Raw genomic sequence first — 19,621 nt, 5'->3', positions numbered from 1 at the left:
TTCACTGGCACATAAAAATAAATCGTAGAGTATCCTTAACATTTTTGTATAGTATAAGAGATATAGTTTGATGAGACACCAAAGCAATAATCATTTAAGTCCCATAACATATCAAAATCACTGTGTATTGCTCTAAAAATACTACTTGTGAAATACTCCAAATACCAATGGATCCTAAACTAGTTGTCAAAATTCACAAATTCAAAAGGAAAGAGCTGCATAGTTCTAGTTTAATCAATCATCATATCAAAATCACTGAATATTGATCTAAAAGCACTACTTGTGGAATTCTCCAAATACCAATGGATCCTAAACTAGTTGTCAAAATTCACAAATTCAAAAGGAAATAGCTGCATAGTTCTAGCTTAATCAATCATCATATCAAATCAACATATCAAAATCACTGAGTATTGATCTAAAAGCACTACTTGTGGAATGCTCCAAATACCAATGGATCCTAAATTAGTTGTCAAAATTCACAAATTCAAAAGGAAATAGCTGCATAGTTCTAGCTTAATCAATCATCATATCAAATCAACATATCAAAATCACTGAGTATTGATCTAAAAGCACTACTTGTGGAATGCTCCAAATACCAATGGATCCTAAATTAGTTGTCAAAATTCACAAATTTAAAAGGAAAGTTCTAGTTGTTCATTGGCGATTTTGAAGTTGGCATTTTTAATCAATCATCGTATCAAATTGAAATATCAAAATCCCTGAGTATTCATCTAAAAACACTACTTGTGGAATACTCCAAATACCAATGGATCCTAAACTAGTTGTCAAAATTCACAAATTCAAAAGTAAAGAGCTGCATAGTTCTAGTTTGATCAATCATCATATCAAAATCACTGAATATTGATCTAAAAGCACTACTTGTGGAATGCTCCAAATACCAATGGATCCTAAATTAGTTGTCAAAATTCACAAATTTAAAAGAAAAGTTCTAGTTGTTCATTGGCGATTTTGAAGTTGGCATTTTTAATCAATCATCGTATCAAATTGAAATATCAAAATCCCTGAGTATTCATCTAAAAACACTACTTGTGGAATACTCCAAATACCAATGGATCCTAAACTAGTTGTCAAAATTCACAAATTCAAAAGTAAAGAGCTGCATAGTTCTAGTTTGATCAATCATCATATCAAATCAACATATCATAATCATTGAGTATTGATCTAAAAGCACTACTTGTGGAATGCTCCAAATACCAATGGATCCCAAATTAGTTGTCAAAATTCACAAATTTAAAAGGAAAGTTCTAGTTGTTCATTGGCGATTTTGAAGTTGGCATTTTTAATCAATCATCGTATCAAATTGAAATATCAAAATCACTGAGTATTCATCTAAAAACACTACTTGTGGAATGCTCCAAATACCAATGGATCCTAAACGTGTTGTCAACATTCACAAATTCAAAACAAAAGAGCTGCATAGTTCTAGTTGGTCGTTTTGACGGTTTTGAAATTGGTATTTTCAATCATCATATTAAATAAAAGGCTTTTATGAAGAAGTCTAAATATCTGCGAGATAATTCTTTCAATTGATATTTTCAGTATCAACAAGCGACGAAGTTGCACGAAGACATTAATGACAATTTATTATATTTCAGATGGCTGCTATCTTTCCTATTCTGGATCAATATTCATGTATAGCTACAAAATGGTCCAGACATTTGGGATTTTGTGTTACTTATACAGCATTATTAATGAAAACATGGAGGTAAAAATGAAGGTTTTATATTTTGAAATTTCAAACGTTTACACGCACTTTCAATTAACTGAAATATGAAACCACTTGCAAATTTCTGAAAATGAACACTAACATAGTTAAACATAGGATTGAAAAAATAACTTCTGTCTAATTTCTGCTAAGATTTTTATTTGTTACGATCGGTTTCGGTATATTGAACTGTCAGAGTTTAACAAACAAATCCTTAAATATACAATAATATAGTCAATGTCATTTAAGTAGTCAAATTAAACCTGTACCTGAAATGACAAAAATGTTACCTGAATTATCGATACCTTAGCTGAGCTACTAAAACAATAATCATTTAAGTTCAATAACATGCTCCAAATACCAATGAATCCCAAACTAGTTGTCAAAATTCACAAATTCAAAAGAAAAGAGCTGCATAGTTCCAATTGGTCATTAACAATTTTGAAATTGGGGTTTTAATCAATCATCGTATCAAATTAACATATCGAAATCACTGAGTATTGATCTGAAAACACTTCTTGTGGAATGCTCCAAATACCAATGGATGGTAAACTTGTCAAAATTCACAAATTCAAAACAAAAAAGCTGCATAGTTCTAGTTGGTCATTGACAGTTTTGAAATCGGGATTTTTGATCAATCATCGTATCAAATCGTCATATCAAAATCAATGAGTATTGATCTACAAACTTGTGAAATGCTCCAAATACCGATGGATCCTAAACTTGTTGTCAAAATTCACAAATTCAAAACAAAAGAGCTGCATAGTTCTAGTTGGTCATTGACAGTTTTGAAATCAGGATTTTTGATCAATCATCGTATCAAATCAACATATCAAAATCATTGAGTATTGATCTCAAAACACGACTTGTAAAATTCTATGAAAAAACCAATAGATCCCAAACTAGTTGTCAAAATTCATAAATTCAAAAGTTCGGCTGCTAAATTTAAAATTTGTTCTAGAGTGTCCTTAACTTATAGAGTGAAATCTGCTCACAAAGTGAAACTTACAGACAAGCAACTACTTCAATGGATGGTGCCTATTCTTTTAGTGATGCTGATATACTTGGGAACGTGGACTTTTTCGGATACTCCGAACGCCGAGGATATTGTTGATAATGAGAACTTGAGATTCAAACAGTGCGTCTACAATTGGTGGGATCATAGTTTGGCGATAGGTGAGAATGTTCGCAATTATGGAGGGTTCTACAGGTTTTCCTAAATTCTGAGATACATCAAGAGTCAAATTCAAAAGTTCCCATTGGAAATATTTCAAAAACAAAGTAAATACCTACAGAAGTTAGTGACAAACAAAAAATAGATACTGTGAAAATTACGAAGAGGACCAAATCAAATAAAAAAAACAGTCAGGAAGGTATATACAGGTCGTTTTTTTATTTGATTCCACTATTGGTAAGACCTACAAAAACGGTTGATTTGGACAAAAGTTTCCTATTTCAAGGAACTAAAATAATCTTTTTTCAAATCGAGAATATCAATGAATGTTTTTGAAATATTCGTCAAAAACCAGAATTTCTGGCCCTACCTCCTCCATTTGGAATGATATTAAAAACGCAGGAGAACTTTCAATACTGTTTTATATTTGATATGGTCTCATATGAACTGATTTCCAATGCGACGTTTCAATCATTACATTTCATCATCAACTTTATTTTTCCAAAGAGGGAACTCTAGTTTTTTCATCGATTTTTGACATACTGTCTGTAAATTGAACACATATTTAATTGTTTCTAGGTGAAGTCCTTTTTCTAGCATGGGGTATAAGAGTATGTTACAGCGTCAGAAATGCCGAATCATTATATAATGAAGCCAGACTGATTAGCTATGCAATTTACAATATCGCCATTGTAAACATCATGATGATCGCATTTCAGTGAGTATTTCATCTCCACTGTTATTTTATGGTAGTTCCAAATCATCAGATTTCAATTAGGTCAAATACTAATCACATGATAATTACGAATATGTCCAATTTACACTTCAATCTACACCGATAGTAATTTGTTCTATGCATGTGAGAATGTTGAATTATAGAGGGTATTCCATTAGGCTCTTCATATCTTTGAATTTGAATAAAACAAAATGTGTGTGAGGTATCTCACACACATTTTGTTTAAAAGACCTATTGATGCCATTATGTGTGTGAGAGAGCGAGAGAGAGAGAGAGAGTATGTGTTTATTATCATAGATACATGACCGTATTGACAAACACTAGTAAAAAGAGAACATGTAAAATACTACATCTAGATAAATATACAATTACATAACTACAGGAAAATGATACATATAAATAATCACATTTAAGTAAAAGTACACATATATTAGGTATTACATACAAGCACCGTCAATTTCATATCGTTCGTCATCAAAATATTCTGTCAGATTGTAATAGGCTTTAAATGCCAGTCTTTCATATGACTTTTTTCTAAAAGTTTTAGGAGAATCCATATTCTTTATATCTTCAGGAAGTTTACTATACATTTTGACACCGACGTAGATTATTGAGTATTTGATCAGTGTGGATTTAGGGATAATTAATTGGATTTAATGCAGTGTGATTGTTATTTCCATATAAAGATTAATTTTTGTAAACGAGACATGTAGCTTCTAAAACGTAGATTGAGGTTAGTGTCAGTGTTCCGTGTTTCAGGAAAAGAGGAACTCAACCTATTTACTTGGCACAAATACCGCACCGCTCGCTTTTGCAGCAAAAATACACTCTCAAAGAATTCATTACTGCAAGAACCCCAGAACTGGATTGCGTATCTTAAGTTTGACTCAATGAGAGCAAAATAGACATTTTTTGCCGCAGCATAACCTAACTCTCTAGCTGTAGACCTGAGGGCAATTATATAATTCGCCTTCGTTATAATTATGTTATATTACGTTGTGTAATAATAATTTCCTTTTGAAAAAACACTTTTAAGTATTGAATTTTTATAATCACCAATGTTCATCATTGTACATACATTTCAGTATGCTGAGCATGACTAATTTTATTTTCTTCTTTATTTGATTATTTTTTAAAAATCAGAAATTTTTAGTCGTTTCAATTCCCCACAAGAACATAAGTTGAGAATTTGGCTCCTATAAATAAATCTGATATTTTGGCCACTATTTGGACACGAAATATTTACTACCATAACCTCCTAAATTCTCAACGACATTCTTCCACGTCTGGTTAAATAATTCAACCAAAATCCCCCGTTATCGTCTTCTTTTTAAAAGATATTTTTTTTAGTTTATTCATATTTCCTCGAGCTGGTCCTGACATCAAATATCTATTGGGATTCATACGGACACAACTATCAACAAGCACAACAATAGCTCTCGTTTTTGGTCCAAAGGTGAGTATCATGTACTATTCATGTTTTGGATGATCTGTTATATGTGATATTAAAGATACCTATATACTCTATATTAGCCTAGCCTAATCGGAATACTTCTTGGATAATTCAATGAAACAATGAATAATTAATAGGAAGCAGCTTTTATTATCAACGTTAGGATTTACAAAAGACTCGGACATGTGATCCTGTACACCATTTTATTTTTTATCCCCGCACGACTCCCTATGTCAAGTGTCAACTGTCTACAATTTTTCAAATGACACTTGACACTAAAGTGCGTTCGATTATCCTACCTACCACATTCTTGTTTCCTGAAAACACGTTTCCCAGAACAAAAATGTTGGCTCTCAACGTGCGTTTCTCTAATCAGAAGGTGACTGAGGCTTATTCATCTTCTAATGATGCTAACTTGGTTAGCGAAACGCTCGTCGAAAAATTGTTTTCGATGAACTCTGAACCTGAGGCGGTTCAGAATTCTACTTGATAGAGTAATTATTATTTTGTTTCTTTTCTTCATGTTCAGATTATACGAGTTTTGAGAGGTCAGGGTGATCAGTGGGACAACAGGGCCAGATCTAGGGGTGTTACTGCGTCATTTTCGTTGAATGGAATCGGCTTGGTACCTGAGGAACCACAGGATCTTTTTCAAGAGAACGAGGAGTTGAAGGTAAGAAATGTTCAAGGAGTAATAAAAGAAACAGGATATTTAATAGGGAATTATTAATTTATCCTCTCAATATCTTCAGTTATAAATTCATAGATACACTGTACTTCTGTTTAAAAATCTGTTTTAAAATCTGTTTTTCCGTTAACCAGCTGTCGCACCCCTACGAACGACAACCCTCAGAAGTCGAAACTTGTGCGAGCTAAGGATTAACGAGGTCTTACCTTTTAACGTGTGATTCTTAACACGGAACCTACTTGATGAAAATTATTGGCTCTATAGATGATAATAGTCAAGTAATTTTTATATTATGAAATTCATTTTGAACAAACCATCGAACTTAATTAGTAATTATTTGTTCTAGGTTAACAGGTAGATTTGGAAAACGTAGTAATACTACACTAATCGATCAATAACGATTATTTCTAGATGAGCAGGTGAATTTTAAGAACAAAAATGGTTAACAACAATTTCAGAACAAAAATTAATAAGGGTCAGTGATTAACTTCTTTTTGGTGCTTCATTGGAGAATGTGATTGTTTTCGATTTTTGATTTCCAGAGATTCCAGCAACTTCATTTTTTGTCCTTTTTCTGTATGTAATATGTGGTAGTTCATGTTGGAGTAGCAGTTGTTCTCTAAAAGGTTATAAAAGATGGCAAGCATATGTAAAATTGGTCTGCTTCAGTTCACAACTTCTATTGTGTTCTGAAATTCTCGTTCTGAAATTTCTGGACGTTTTCGCTATATGAACACGATGAATTAACAAAATATAACCTTGCATCATGAATAACACCCACGTCATATATGAGGTCTGTTCGGAAAATAAGATTAATTTTCATTATTCTCCCACAAATTTCTTGTTGAAACGTTCACTTCAAATCCATTTTCAGGAAGAAATCCAGAAACTGGCTGCCCAAATCGAATTCATGAAGATCGTCCACATGGAAAGCAATAACAGACACGTGAAACCAAAAATTGGCGGATATTTCTCCGCCCTCAATGCACCCAACGTCGTTCAAAGCCCTCTTGCCAAACAGGGATACAACCTGAGTCAGCCAAGCAAACCTCCCGAGGAACTTTGACGAACCGTCATAGGCCGTCACTCCCTCAGGGGTGGGATGGAAAAGTTCAGGTTGAGTATGAAGAGGAAACAGAAGAGTCAAGAGGATCGAGAGGCGGTGCCATTATAAAACTAATTTGACTTCGACGAGTCGTTCATCATGATCTGCCGAGCATTTAGAAGTGTCTCCTCATTTGCTTACAAACGACTGAGACCCATACTGGTGGATCATTCAGATCAACACACCTGTTGAACCTTACATTTAACATGTTTACATTTCATTAGGTGGACTGAAAAGTTCGTAGGCTAACACACAGATGGCGCTACTGGTATTGAATCCATATGACTTTTAGTTAACCCTAACCTTCAATAAAAACGTGTACAAAGTTCACAGCAGTCGGACTATCAGTTTGTGGGAAAGAACATTTTGTGTGAAGAAACTTTTATTAGGTTGTAGAAAATAATAATAATAATAATATTGCAGTTGACCGAGTGTTCGAATAGATATATGAGCAGAGAGGGTCGAAGAGAGGAGTCGCTGGATGTTAAGAGAACCTGCTCATCGATAGATGAGATGAGATGACTCGATACAATATAAGCGTAACCTCTCTATGGTCTGGATCGATTACCGTAAGGCATTTGATACAATTACGCATGAGCTCATCTTGCATTTGCTCAGATGCCTTGCGGTATCCGGCAAAATAGTGAGATGCATTGAACAACTGATACCACTTTGGCGAATTCGCTTCACCATTACATCTGGTCAAGCAAGAGTCCAAACAGGGTGGGTGACTTTCAAAAGGGGTGTATTTCAGGGTGATTCCCTCAGTCCCCTTCTCTTCTGCATCTCACTATTGCCATTATCCGTTGCGCTCAGAAATACTCGAGGATATAACTGTGGCACCCCCGGAAACCGGAGGCACAAGTTCACCCATTTGTGTTATATGGATGATCTTAAACTTTATGCCTCTGGAGAGAAGGATTTCCATCAGTCCTTGAGGGTGGTGGAAGAGTACACGCATGCTATCGGTATGAAATTCGGGAAAGACAAATGTGCAATGGTCCATCTCAAAAGAGGACGATGCGGGGACTATGGAGAGGATGTGCAGCTCGTAGATGGAAGCATCCTACATCATCCGGATGCCAGAGAGACGTATACTTACCTCGGGGTGGAACAACGCCACTCACAAGAGGTAACAGCAGTGAAAAACTCTCCGCGGCAAGTATCAGCACAAACTTCGACAGATCTGGTCATCGGATCTGTCGTGGAAGAATAAAGTTGCTGCAACAAATATGCTTGCCGTTCCTATCTTACCCTACTCGTTTGGAGTAGTGAAGTGGACTCAGGAGGAGCTGTATCAACTCGACGTAAAGACCCGAAAAATGATGCATCTCTATAGGAGTTTACATCCCAAATCGTCCGTTCCACGGTTGTACTTCCCCCGACAACAGGGAGGCCGTTGACTTTTGAGTTTGGAGTGTCTGCATGCCAGAATGGTGCTGGATACAGCCTGTAAAGTCGTCAGGAGTTTGGATCCCCTTCTCTGCATGGTCTGTGACCATGAGAGAGCAGGAATTGGAGCATTTTTCCTTAGGGCAGCTGCCCGAGCAGCTGATGAACTCGGTATAGTGTTCGACTCTGAACGAGGTGACCACAACTCTGTCACCAAGTTGGAACCCGTTCAGCAAAAAGCTCAGATAAAAACCGCAGAAATCACCTTACTTCTGCGGAGACACAAGGATAAGCCACTGCATGGGGTCTTCTTCAATAACATTGGAGACCTTGGCTTATCAAAACGCCTGACGTTCGCTTTTCTCAGGTCGAGTGGGCTGAAGTCGAAAACTACGGCACTCTTACAGTATTGACGAGACACCGGTGTCGCCCTACGCTCCGGGGGATATTGAATCCATTGTGAGAAACGAGAAGTGCCGAATTTATTGGAACTATTCGTTCCCCACCCTCAGGCTCCTACAAGCTAATAAGCCTGATGTAGTCCTTCTCGACCACCAGAGCAAAACGATATTTGTGGTGGAGTTTTCAGCTCCTGGCGAGACAAATATCGTCAGAAAAGAGGAGGAAAAACGGATAAAATGAAGGCTGTCATTCTTGGCTCACTGCGCTTGCTCAGGGCACATGATTCTCGGATCCAATGATCACTTACCCCACGGTGTGAGGAGTGGTCTTTGGTTGATAATGCTGGCTCGCCCTCTCAAATGTATCGGGGCTTCGGGGGATAGGGCCTGACCAGCGCACACTACGGTGAAAAGAAATAAAAAAAGAATTTTTATTTGCATCAGTTACATGGTTCAATATAAACATAAAGATATTTCAGAAATAGATGACAAAACAAAAAAATATATGTACATATAAAAAATAATAAGAAAAGGAATGCAAAACGGAGTTGAAAACAATTTGAAAAAGTTCTAGTTCAGCCCCAATTCATAAGTATAATCATAATTGTTCGTATGCAAATAATTTTTAGTTTCATTTCAAAAATGTTGGAAGTATTAATAAATATTATCTGTAGAAACAATGAGTTATTCATTTTTGGCCAAGAGACTGTCTCTCATTTTGTCTCGAAATAAACATAGTTTCATAGTACGAAGTGATGGGTCGATCTCATTATGAAGCTTGACGACATTGCAGGTAAAACTTCTTCGGAACAGAGAAGTTTTGTGTATGGAAAAAAAGGAATTTCGTGTTATTAAAGCATTGCTTTTTGGCGAAAAAAATACTCTTGAAGCCAAGGCTTGGCTTGATAAACGTCATTCGGACTTTGCACCAGGAAAATCAACTGATGAGAAGTGGTTTGCACGCAGTGGACGCTTCAAAGACGCTGTTACCGACAAAAAAGCCCACAAAATTATTTTCTATGACCTCAAAGTGATAGCTGAGGCTTTTAAGATATCAAAGGAGCGTGTTGGACATATCATGCATGAATATTTGGGTATGTGAAAGCTAAGTTCAAAGTGGGTGCCGCGCGAGCTCACAACTGCGTATGATTTATCATACGCAGATATTGACACCTGTCATTTGATTGGTTGAAATTGTATGGAACCATCAATAAAAGCCATTATTAGTATTATTATTTTTATTATACGCATGGTATATTTATCGACTATCTTTAAAAAAAACATCAACAGCGACTATTACAAACGTTATTGGAGCGTTTGAAGGACGAAATCGCGAAAAAATGGACCTATTTAAAGAAAAAGAAAGTGGTGTTTCAAGACAATGCTTCATGTCACAAATCAATGAAAACGATGGCAAAATTGCATGAATTGGGCTTTGAATTGCTACCGCATCCACCGTATTTTACAGATCTAGTCCCCAGCAACTTTTTCCTGTTTTCAGACCTCAAGCTTTACTCCACTGTAACCAATTTTTACAAATCTATTTTGATTTTGAAGAACAAACATTCAAAGTGGCGCTACTTTGAAGAAAACATGTCTAGAATAAAGCATTGTCTAAACTAAAGAGTTTTTATGTATGTTTTTCTTGTTTTGCGATTTACAAAAAGAAGGAAATAATCAAAATAGTTTTTGTAGCTGAAGTTTTGCATGTGAACTTGAAATATTTGGGAAGGAAAGGTTTTTGCTTTCTACTTATCCATATTCATACAAAAAAAATGTGGGAATATTTCAGAAAAATGAAGAAAACAATCAATTTCAAAACTCTATACAAAGATGTGTAGTTCATGCAAAGAAGTAACTTTCAGACACTAACTGGAAGAAAAAGCCCTACCGATACAGCTATTTTCATATAAACATTGAATTACACGAAAGAAAAAATGCTTTTGAAACAACTATTTTCATATGAACATTGAATCAAACAAAAACATTTCTTTCTATCCAGTTTGTACTTCAAACATTCGTTTTGGAATTGAATCAGATATCATTCACAGGATTGATAAACAATATTGTAATTGAAAGAGGTAAAATTTCACTTACAAGGAACACTGTCATCCTCAATGGCGAACATCTGATATTTCGGAATAAGACACTTGCCTAATTGCCTCTTCAGCAGTCTGGATAACATTACATGATACATGAATTACACATCTTTATAATGAGTGTATATTGAAATTAATTGCTTTCTTCCTTTCTCTGCAAGATTCTCACATTTTTTGTATAAATATGGAGAAGTAGAAAGCCAAAATATTTCTTACCCAAAAATGTATGTCTACTTTAAAAATACCCCTTTCAATTCAGTCTAGAAATTATTGTATTCTGAAAAACTATTTCAACTAACTTTTTTCCATATATATATTGAGAAGTAACCCCACTTTTGGATTTTTTTTTGCCAAAGTTTAATATTAAATTACAAAAACTCCCAAATGATTTAGAATGTACATGTCACACTTTTTATAGTGGTTTCAAAATGTAGTGATGAATTCATGAATATTTTTCACCATTAGACCGTCACTTGGTAATTCAATCTTGATCATTTAACGTTGACTTCCCACTGTGATTGAAACTCTTCACAGTAATTCTAACCAATTGTATCAGAAATTTGAAATCCTTACAACACTGAGAAATAATGAAAACCTACTCCTAGAAGAATTACAGAACAAACTCAAACTTTGAACAGGCTAACAAATTTTGGAATGCCTGAACTAGCAATGAATATTTCATAGATCATACAGTTGGGCTAAAAACTTCATAGGCTAGCATAGAAAAATATGTTTTTGACAAAATTTGATTTATTATTCAATATAGTTGCAGTCGAGAGCGATACAAAGATTATAGCAGTCACGCAATTTTTCTATACCGTTTCTACGTTTTGGAGCGTCCACGGCGAGCATCCTCCTCAGTGCTCATTTCACCTCGTTCAAATTTAGCAAACCACTTCTCAACGATTGATTTTTCTGGTGCAAAGTCGAAATAGTGTTTATCAAGCCAAGCCTTTGTCTCAACAATGGTTTTTTTCGCCAAAAAGCAATGCTTTATTAACACAGGATAATCCTTTTCTTCCATTGTCTTCAAATTAACAAAATTACTTGACACAAAATGTTCTATCCCACAAATTGATGATCGAGCAACTGTGAAATTTGTACACTAGTCTTTTAAAGGTTAGAGTTACAGTTAACTGAAAATCATATGGATTTAATACTAGTAGCGCCATCTGTGTGTTAACGTTAACCTATGAACTTTTCAGTCCACCTGATAATATTACAAAAGATTTGCTCTTAGCTGATATAAAAATATTTTGACTCAATCGTTTTATACTGAATAGAAAAGCAACATTAGAATCTAAATAGACATCACATGCTTTTTGAATGTTGAGAATAGTCTCGATTTCACAAATATGCTACTGATCTCAACATATTTTGACTCTTAGTTAAAAGTATCATATTATACAATTTCTGAAAGAGAAAATGGGAATGAACACTTTCTCATTTGAACAGATTTGAGTGATCAATCGTAATGTCTTAAATTGTGAATTAAAAAATCTCTGACTGATTTTTATATAGAATTAATTAGACTATGTGCTTCAAAGTGTGATACTACTAGTCAAAATGTTAGATAATAGTAAATTATAGATTAAAGGTATGTTAACTTATATCTATGACAAGCATACGGGTTCAATATCCTTCATCCCTTTTTTTGTTTTCCCTTTAACTATGCCTTTGTCACATTGAAAGATTAAAAAAACATTAATCTAACAAGAATGAGCCACTAATACAAAAATAACAATATTTTGGAAATATATATAATTTCCTTCACAGAAATTTGAATTGCTTTCACAAATTCACAAGATTTTCACCAGTTCTGGTAGAACTGGAAACTGTGGAGTGAAAAAGTGTTTTCATTAGTTTATCGTTCTTGGGGATGATTGAAACCTTTTTTTTTAAGATTATGCAGATTAAGATAATATTTTTGTTAACGTGAGTACTGCTAACTTACTAAATGAGCAGCAGGCCACGAATACACAACAAACCCTCAACCAGACAAGTCTAGAAATATGGTCAAAGGCTTCAGGAGCATAGGCCATATTCACTGCCTGTGACTCTGTGACAGTGACAGTATGACACAGTTCTGTACTGGATTAACGATTTACAGACTTGGAATACTTGGATAAATTGAATTGAATTTATTTTTCAGGTCAATTCAAAAGTTAGTCCGTTAGTGGAAATGTTAACTTCGTTAATTAAAGATTAACGAGTTAATGCCCAGCTATGAAAAACATTTATAAAACACCACAACAGATATATGTTTTCAACATATTCATTTTATTCTGTTTATTTCTTCAAATGTCACATTCAACTAATATGTAACTATTGATCTGACAGCAATTTCATTGAGGAAATGTTTGAGAAAAAGTGAGCACGAGCGAGCATTCGTGTATGTTTGCTCGTGTTCGCACCTGTAGTACCGCCTTCTTCTCGATCTTTTCTGAACGCGAACTAGCATACGTTCGCTCGCCCGCTAGCCCGTACTCACCAGACGAATATTGATGCAGAATGTTCGTTCACTCTTGTTCGCTCGTGCTCGCTTTTTTGGTGAATACGCACCTTGAAATGAATGTATGCTTGTGGTAGATAACACCAAAATTTAATCAATGTCAAATAAGTGTTGAATTTTAGTGAACACTATAGCTATATAGGTTACATTTTTTTCCATTATATCGTTTCTTCAGTTATCAATGTTATCCAGAATTTGGTTTGCTTCGCTTCGAAGTTGTTCCAATTATTGAGAATAAAACAAATGTAATAATTTCAATACCCTATGGATATGTTTCAACATATTTTGGCATTATTAGGAGAGAATCAAGCAGAAGTGATTTTCGAAAAGAAATTCTCTAAAGATCCGAGTCCCAGACCTCTTTTTTTTTTAATTAAAAATCGAAGTAAACATTACCATAAACAAAAATAAAAGTTCTTAATGTTCAACAAAGTATAAATTCAATTAGGATCTAGATGTAGAAAAAGACATGTTTGTGATAGTTTCATTAGGTACAAATTTAGTCGGTGAACGCGACAATACCAATTATTTTACAATGTGTCCCAATAGTTTGTAAGTGGATGTCAAAAAACAACAGAGTCTTAATATAAATTTTAACAGAATATAATTTTCTAAAGTTGTTAGTAAACATTCTCAATTATATGATGCAAGGTGTGAAGTTACTTCAATATGAAAATTTAATGAAGACCAGAAATCAACAAATTTACTACTTTTCAACAAATGCCTCTTCATGATCTTGGATATTGAAAAGTTTTCTGCTAAACTTGACTATTTGAGACACAGTGTATGTATGGATCCTTACTTATATTTTCACCAGCTTATCTTTTTGGTGGATGGATAAATGACATAACCTCAACATCATGCTCATGCATATTTCTGGATGAGATATAGGTAAGATAGATGTAAATATTAGCATATAATGAAGGGAGGTCAGATTGTTGTTTAAAGTTTTTTGAATATTTTCTCAAATAGAAAGTAATCATATTTGAGTTTGTCATCCACGCTTTTTTATGGAAAATGTTTATGGATTACCACGTACAAAGATCTATAAAATCAGAAGGATTTTTTCAACCTAAAATAACTTGTATTCATAGTGTCAGATATTGTGAAAATTCAAAAGGTCATCATACATATTACATTAAAATTAAATATAGATTAATGTATTCATCCACCAAATTGATTCACCCAGTTCCATGTTTGTTATTCATAATCATATAAATGTTTTATATTTGTATCTGATTATAAATGAAAATACTATGTACCTACTCTTTGCAAAGAGATATATATTCATATAAAAAACGTTCAATAAATGTGTTAAATATTTTTTTTTATTTTTCTCTTCCCAAGCTATCCTGTCGATTGTGAGATCTACGATATTGGATGTGTTTGATTGTTAAGAGGAATCCATTCCCACTTGAAACGACTTTACTCATAGTTTCGCAATCAGTAATCGGATTTTCATGCAACTTACACCGATCGCTTAATAAATAATCTTCAGATGGGTGACTATTGTTCCTCGAATTTTATCCAAGAAAAAAAGGTATTTACCAAATTGTTTAGAAATCACCCAGTGAATATAAGTTTTTTGAAATCAGGGACATTTTCAAAACATTTCAATATCTGTGTTGAAAGGGTCTTCTATCCAATAGCACTTATTTATTAATTCAAATGTCCATAGATAAGGCGGCGGACCCCCATACACATATTCGTGGACCTCCACGGGTCCGCGGAGCACATGTTGAGACACACTGATCTATAGTCCATTCGGTATTATCTAAGAGTGAGAGAATTTCAAGAATGCAAGCAAGTGGTACTGCAATTCATCCACAAAGTCACTGAGATATTTCGACCCGCTATGTCCCTTGAGGTCGCCGTTAACGAGCCATCAAAATAGTGATTTGCGACAAACGACATCAAAAGAGGCGGCCGACGGTTTTTCTCATATTGCGTTGAAGTTAGTATTAATAGGCGTAGGATGAAATTAGAGATAATATCACATACACGGATCAAATACCCGGAAAAACCAGTTCAGCATATTCCTATCCGTGAAAACTTCAGATTTCATATTCGATACCTTAACGGGGAGATGAGGTCAACTAAGAAGAAGAACTCAGGTAAAACTCAACAACATTTAAATAGTAGGTAGTAGAGGGTTTATGGACTACTCTATCTCTGAACACGTAACGAATACCATTTTACCATTATAGTAAGAAGTGAGTTGAGCAAGGTCAACAAACTTCTGAACACGTAACAGCACACCTTGATAATGACAAATGAGATTTTGTCGAAACGTCGGTGAAATTAGAGGTAATATCACATACACGGATCAAATACCCGGAAAAACCAGTTCAGCATATATATATATATATATATATATATATATATATATATATATATATATATATATATATATATATAGATATACTGCTGTAGTTTCTCTGCTTTCTGGACCGACTATAAGTGATCTTAGTAATCAATGCGACTTCAAAACCCGAGGAAAAAAAAGTAGCCATAACAGAAGCTTTATTGAAATCTGGAAGTTGTATTTTGAAAATATAATCAATATTTGAAGAAAATACTATATCAACTGTGACACTAAGTAATAGTACTACAATAACAATAAGATTGGTAAAAAAAACTCTTCAGTTTTCATGAGTTTATTATATAGTCCATTTCAATGGTTTCAACCCCAAGATAAATAGATTTGTATCATCAAAACTATCTGTCACTTCCACTGTTGAATGATTTTCTGTTATAAAAAATTGCAAATGAGTTCAATATAAAATCTTGGATGAAAGTTGGAGAAATATATTTTTTCGCTAACCAATTTGAACAGAGCTAGGATCAAAGGGTCCTTTAAACGGGGACCCCTCCACATTCCACGCCTTTTTCAGCTTGTCATGTAAAATGAGTTCCTCGGATGTTGGAAGGCCTAACCGTTTCCTCTCTTGATTCCACTGAAGTTCTTCAATTTTAGCCTGAGCTTCTGCCGGTAAGTCTTCATATGGTCTTGAGCAATCTATTTTTGAAACATCTATCTCCGGCTCACTCTTTAAAAGACAGTTCCACCACATCTCCCGACACTTGGATAAATGGATAAGTAACTTCTTCGTGTCTAAAGACCATATAGCTTCATTTGCCTTACATTTCTGACACAAGTCTCCGTTCAGTAAAAAAGTACCGTCGTGTAGTTTCACTGAGATTTTACTCGACTGAATTTTGACCTCCAAATCCTTTTTTCTCACACCTTCCGGGATCTTAATAACAATATCTATGTCCGTAATATTTTGGGACCAACAGTAATTATCAAACCTACTTCCATTGTAGCATTCAGAATTACTGAAACTGCAATCGCCATTAGCATTTGGTTCTTTGGTTGTAGATATAACTTCATTGACAATTTCATCGCCAATCTTAACAGTTTCTTCGGAGGATACAGGAATTTCTTGGCCTGTGTAAATCATTTCTGATGTGTGAGGTTTCCATTTATGAAAAGTATGTTTTACTAAATTTTCAGCTAATCCTTCAGGTAAACCCACAGCAGCATTAGGTTCGTCAGAAATAGAATAAAAATCTGTTCTAAGAAATTGTTAATATAAGATCTTTAAATGTTATCCAAGTAAACTCATACCTTCTTTGTAAAAATCCAAAAATTTCATCTAGAAACTGTGGAAGTGTTTTACATTCCTTCAACATTTCAAATAGCATATCATCATGATTTGGGCGACTTCCACTCATTTTGCAAAATTTTTGCACGTTATAATTTCCCAGTTTGTTTGAAAAAAGTATTTTGACATTCGATCATAGACATCATATATAAGACGAGGCTTTACGATGAAACCATCTAATCGGTGACTAAAAAAGGATGGAGAGAAACACATGCGGTTATCTGTATTATAATGTTTTACAAGCAAATTCTAGGAGTCAAAATATTCAATTACCAAAATTGTACGGCCAATTAGCAAATTGTTTACTAGGTAATTTATATTTGTGAGGCTAAATGAATTAATGTCTGAATTCTGAGTTCAAAGTCGGAGTTTTTAAATTATATTATAGAAAGTGAGAACTGAGGTTATTATTTTCCTTATACAAAAGACGGGAGCCAAGTTCCACGTTTACGAGATCGTAGAATAACGTCGCTTCTTAACAATGGGTCATAGAACAAAATCCCAATTATAGTTAGAATTAGTTCTGAGATAAACATGTATATAATCGTTGAACGAAAGTGCCATCATAGTTCGTATAAACGAACAATGGAGTGACATAGGAAAACAACTCCGAACAAACCAATGAAATTTATATACAGGTGTGCTGGTGTTAACTTCTATACTGCGATACAGGGCGAATGGTATTCCAGTCATACGATATTGGGCTATATCAATCTACCCACGGACTTCAACCTCCCATTTTCTATAAGTTTACAGAAAAGGCCTATCCAAAATTGAAATATTCTGCCAGAAACTAACATTGTGTCTAGAGTCTTGAAATCTGCATTAGGTAACTCTGAGGTTTTGAATGTAGTAATGTTAAAGGTCGTTGATGATTTGGGTATCTTATCAAAATTCCGTCTTCCAATGATATTGTAGGTTTCAGTCAGAATAAAAAAACCAGTTGGAATCTCATCCCTACACCAAATTAAACATGAATAATATATATCGAATTTTGTTTGTGGTTTTCTTCACATTTGCAGAAATTCATTCGAATTCAGAAGATGATGATGGTGTGAAATATGCTGATAGATGTGAAGGTAAAATTAGTTACTTTAAAATGTTCTATGTTGCATCACCTCTCATTGTTTTAGTTTTTTGCAGCTGAAATCTTTGCAAAGTAGTTTTCAAAAAATAGTGAGGTTATATATAGATTTCCTTCTTTCTTCTCATTTTTTATGTACCATAAACTGTTTCCAGTATGCAAAATCCTTGCAACTGAACTCCAAGAAAGGCTGGAAGAAACAGGAAAAACAAGTGAAGTGATTGAAACGGGATATGCCGTTGATGATGTAAAACCAAAAAAAAAGAAGGAATATAAAAAGTCGGAGCTGAGATTAGTTGAGTCACTAGATGGTGTTTGTGAAAGGATATTGAACTACAACATTCACAAAGAGAGACAAGACAGCACACGGTTCGCCAAAGGCATGAGCCAAACATTCCAAACTCTACATGGCTTGGTTGATAAAGGAGTCAAAGTGGAATTGGGAATCCCTTATGAGTTGTGGGATAAACCAAGTGCAGAAATCACAAATATGAAGACACAGGTGATCACTTTTTCTTTTGTTTAATGCCAACAGCATAGACTGCTATGGTCAAACACTGACCAGTTCTACATCTAGCGATACATGATGTTATCCTACTCCTACATATCGGCCTGATATGTAGGTGATATCTTATTCTATTTTATTAGTACAGCCCAGCGGCTGGGTGTATTTGTCAATTTTGTATGAAGACATGCTTGAAAAAGCCAATCTATGGCGAAACAAGTGTTGCCATTTTGTAAAACTGTTTAGAGAATTTCTCACAATATTTTTTGTTTTTTGTATATTTATTGAATTTAGTTTGCAACGAGGAAATTGGTAATAATGGCATATTTGAAAAGTAGGTAAAATGATAGCCCAGCTAAAAATTGTTATTCGTTATTCTCCAGTCTTGTGAGTTGTTCTTAGATCAGTAAATAGTTTGGGTAATGAATTTATCAAGTAATATTCATAATGATTCAAATTACTATAAAAGAACGACACATAATTTGTAGAAACATTGTTACGCCCCAGGATGCTATCGTATAGCGTAACACATGTCGCAGTTTTGTAAAATTTCAAGTGGAAATCTCACATTGAAGTGTTTTTTTAATTCGTTTTAATGGACTTTCATCCATCCCTCAATTCTATCATATTTTCAAAGTTTTTTATTTTTCAGTGTGAAACCCTTCTTGAACAAAATGAAGGAGACATAGAAGACTGGTATTTCCATCACCAAGGGAAGGAATCTCTGAAGAAATATCTCTGTGAAGATCGTGCTTTGAAAAATCTAGATTCCAAATGCCTATATGAAAATCCTAAGGGAGATACTGGAAGCAAAAGGCCTGCTTCCAAACAGGAATTGTAATTTTATTTCCATATCAAGATCAAAGTGTGTTTTGTATTAGTGTAAGTCTTTTTAAGACAAACTTGTGTGATTATAGTTAAAAATACCATTGGCGTAATAAAGTGTAAAAAACTGTATATTATTCAATAACTGTTTGACTTGAGCTCAGTTTTCACATGCCTACAAAGTGGTATCTGGCTAATGCTTGCCCAAAATAACTACTTATCCAGCCAATGCATGTACGGACATTGAATTATA

General features: G+C 34.4%; 4 protein-coding genes across 7 annotated transcripts in view; 3 read left to right on the top strand and 1 right to left on the bottom strand.

The window, feature by feature from the left end:
- LOC111516085 (probable G-protein coupled receptor CG31760) overlaps positions 1–8,503 on the top strand; it is a 155,276-nt gene extending 146,773 nt beyond the window's left edge. Inside the window, exons 10-15 of one of the 2 annotated variants that reach the window (XM_074171468.1) lie at positions 1,617–1,726; positions 2,688–2,902; positions 3,480–3,618; positions 4,987–5,092; positions 5,619–5,762; positions 6,652–8,503. In XM_074171468.1, coding sequence (XP_074027569.1) covers positions 1,617–1,726; positions 2,688–2,902; positions 3,480–3,618; positions 4,987–5,092; positions 5,619–5,762; positions 6,652–6,843 — 906 coding nt within the window. In that variant the 3' untranslated portion in view covers positions 6,844–8,503. The remainder of the gene's footprint in view (positions 1–1,616; positions 1,727–2,687; positions 2,903–3,479; positions 3,619–4,986; positions 5,093–5,618; positions 5,763–6,651) is intronic. The other variant, XM_074171469.1, reaches the window with a different exon arrangement.
- The window catches only part of LOC111510203 (myrosinase 1), a 408,217-nt gene that overhangs the window by 332,100 nt on the left and 56,496 nt on the right, over positions 1–19,621 (top strand). The gene's annotated exons all lie outside the window — the stretch shown is intronic.
- Positions 15,928–17,091, bottom strand: LOC111515915 (nuclear movement protein nudC). 2 transcript variants are annotated; one of them, XM_023172114.2, is made up of 2 exons: positions 16,918–17,091; positions 15,928–16,865 (listed from the first exon to the last, which is right to left on the bottom strand). In XM_023172114.2, exons 1-2 carry the CDS (start codon positions 17,022–17,024, stop codon positions 16,106–16,108), a joined length of 867 nt encoding a protein of 288 aa, XP_023027882.2. In that variant the 5' UTR covers positions 17,025–17,091; the 3' UTR covers positions 15,928–16,105. The 2 variants fall into 2 exon arrangements, with proteins under 2 accessions (XP_023027882.2, XP_023027883.2); XM_023172115.2 differs by having other exon boundaries at positions 15,928–16,860; positions 16,918–17,083.
- On the top strand, positions 17,576–19,513 carry CNPYb (FGF signaling regulator protein canopy b). 2 transcript variants are annotated; one of them, XM_074171467.1, is made up of 4 exons: positions 17,576–17,783; positions 17,873–18,033; positions 18,194–18,540; positions 19,196–19,513. In XM_074171467.1, the coding sequence occupies exons 2-4, from the start codon at positions 17,928–17,930 to the stop codon at positions 19,382–19,384; spliced, it is 642 nt and encodes a 213-aa protein (XP_074027568.1). In that variant the 5' UTR covers positions 17,576–17,783; positions 17,873–17,927; the 3' UTR covers positions 19,385–19,513. The 2 variants fall into 2 exon arrangements, with proteins under 2 accessions (XP_074027568.1, XP_074027567.1); XM_074171466.1 differs by having other exon boundaries at positions 17,576–18,033.

Source organism: Leptinotarsa decemlineata, unplaced genomic scaffold (assembly GCF_025532065.1).
Source record: "Leptinotarsa decemlineata unplaced genomic scaffold, Ldec_3_MD MMD2_tig00000010_RagTag_RagTag, whole genome shotgun sequence".
Classification (NCBI taxonomy): Eukaryota; Metazoa; Arthropoda; class Insecta; order Coleoptera; family Chrysomelidae; genus Leptinotarsa; species Leptinotarsa decemlineata.
Note: the sequence above shows the minus strand (reverse complement) of the source record. Positions and strands in the feature narration are given on the sequence as shown.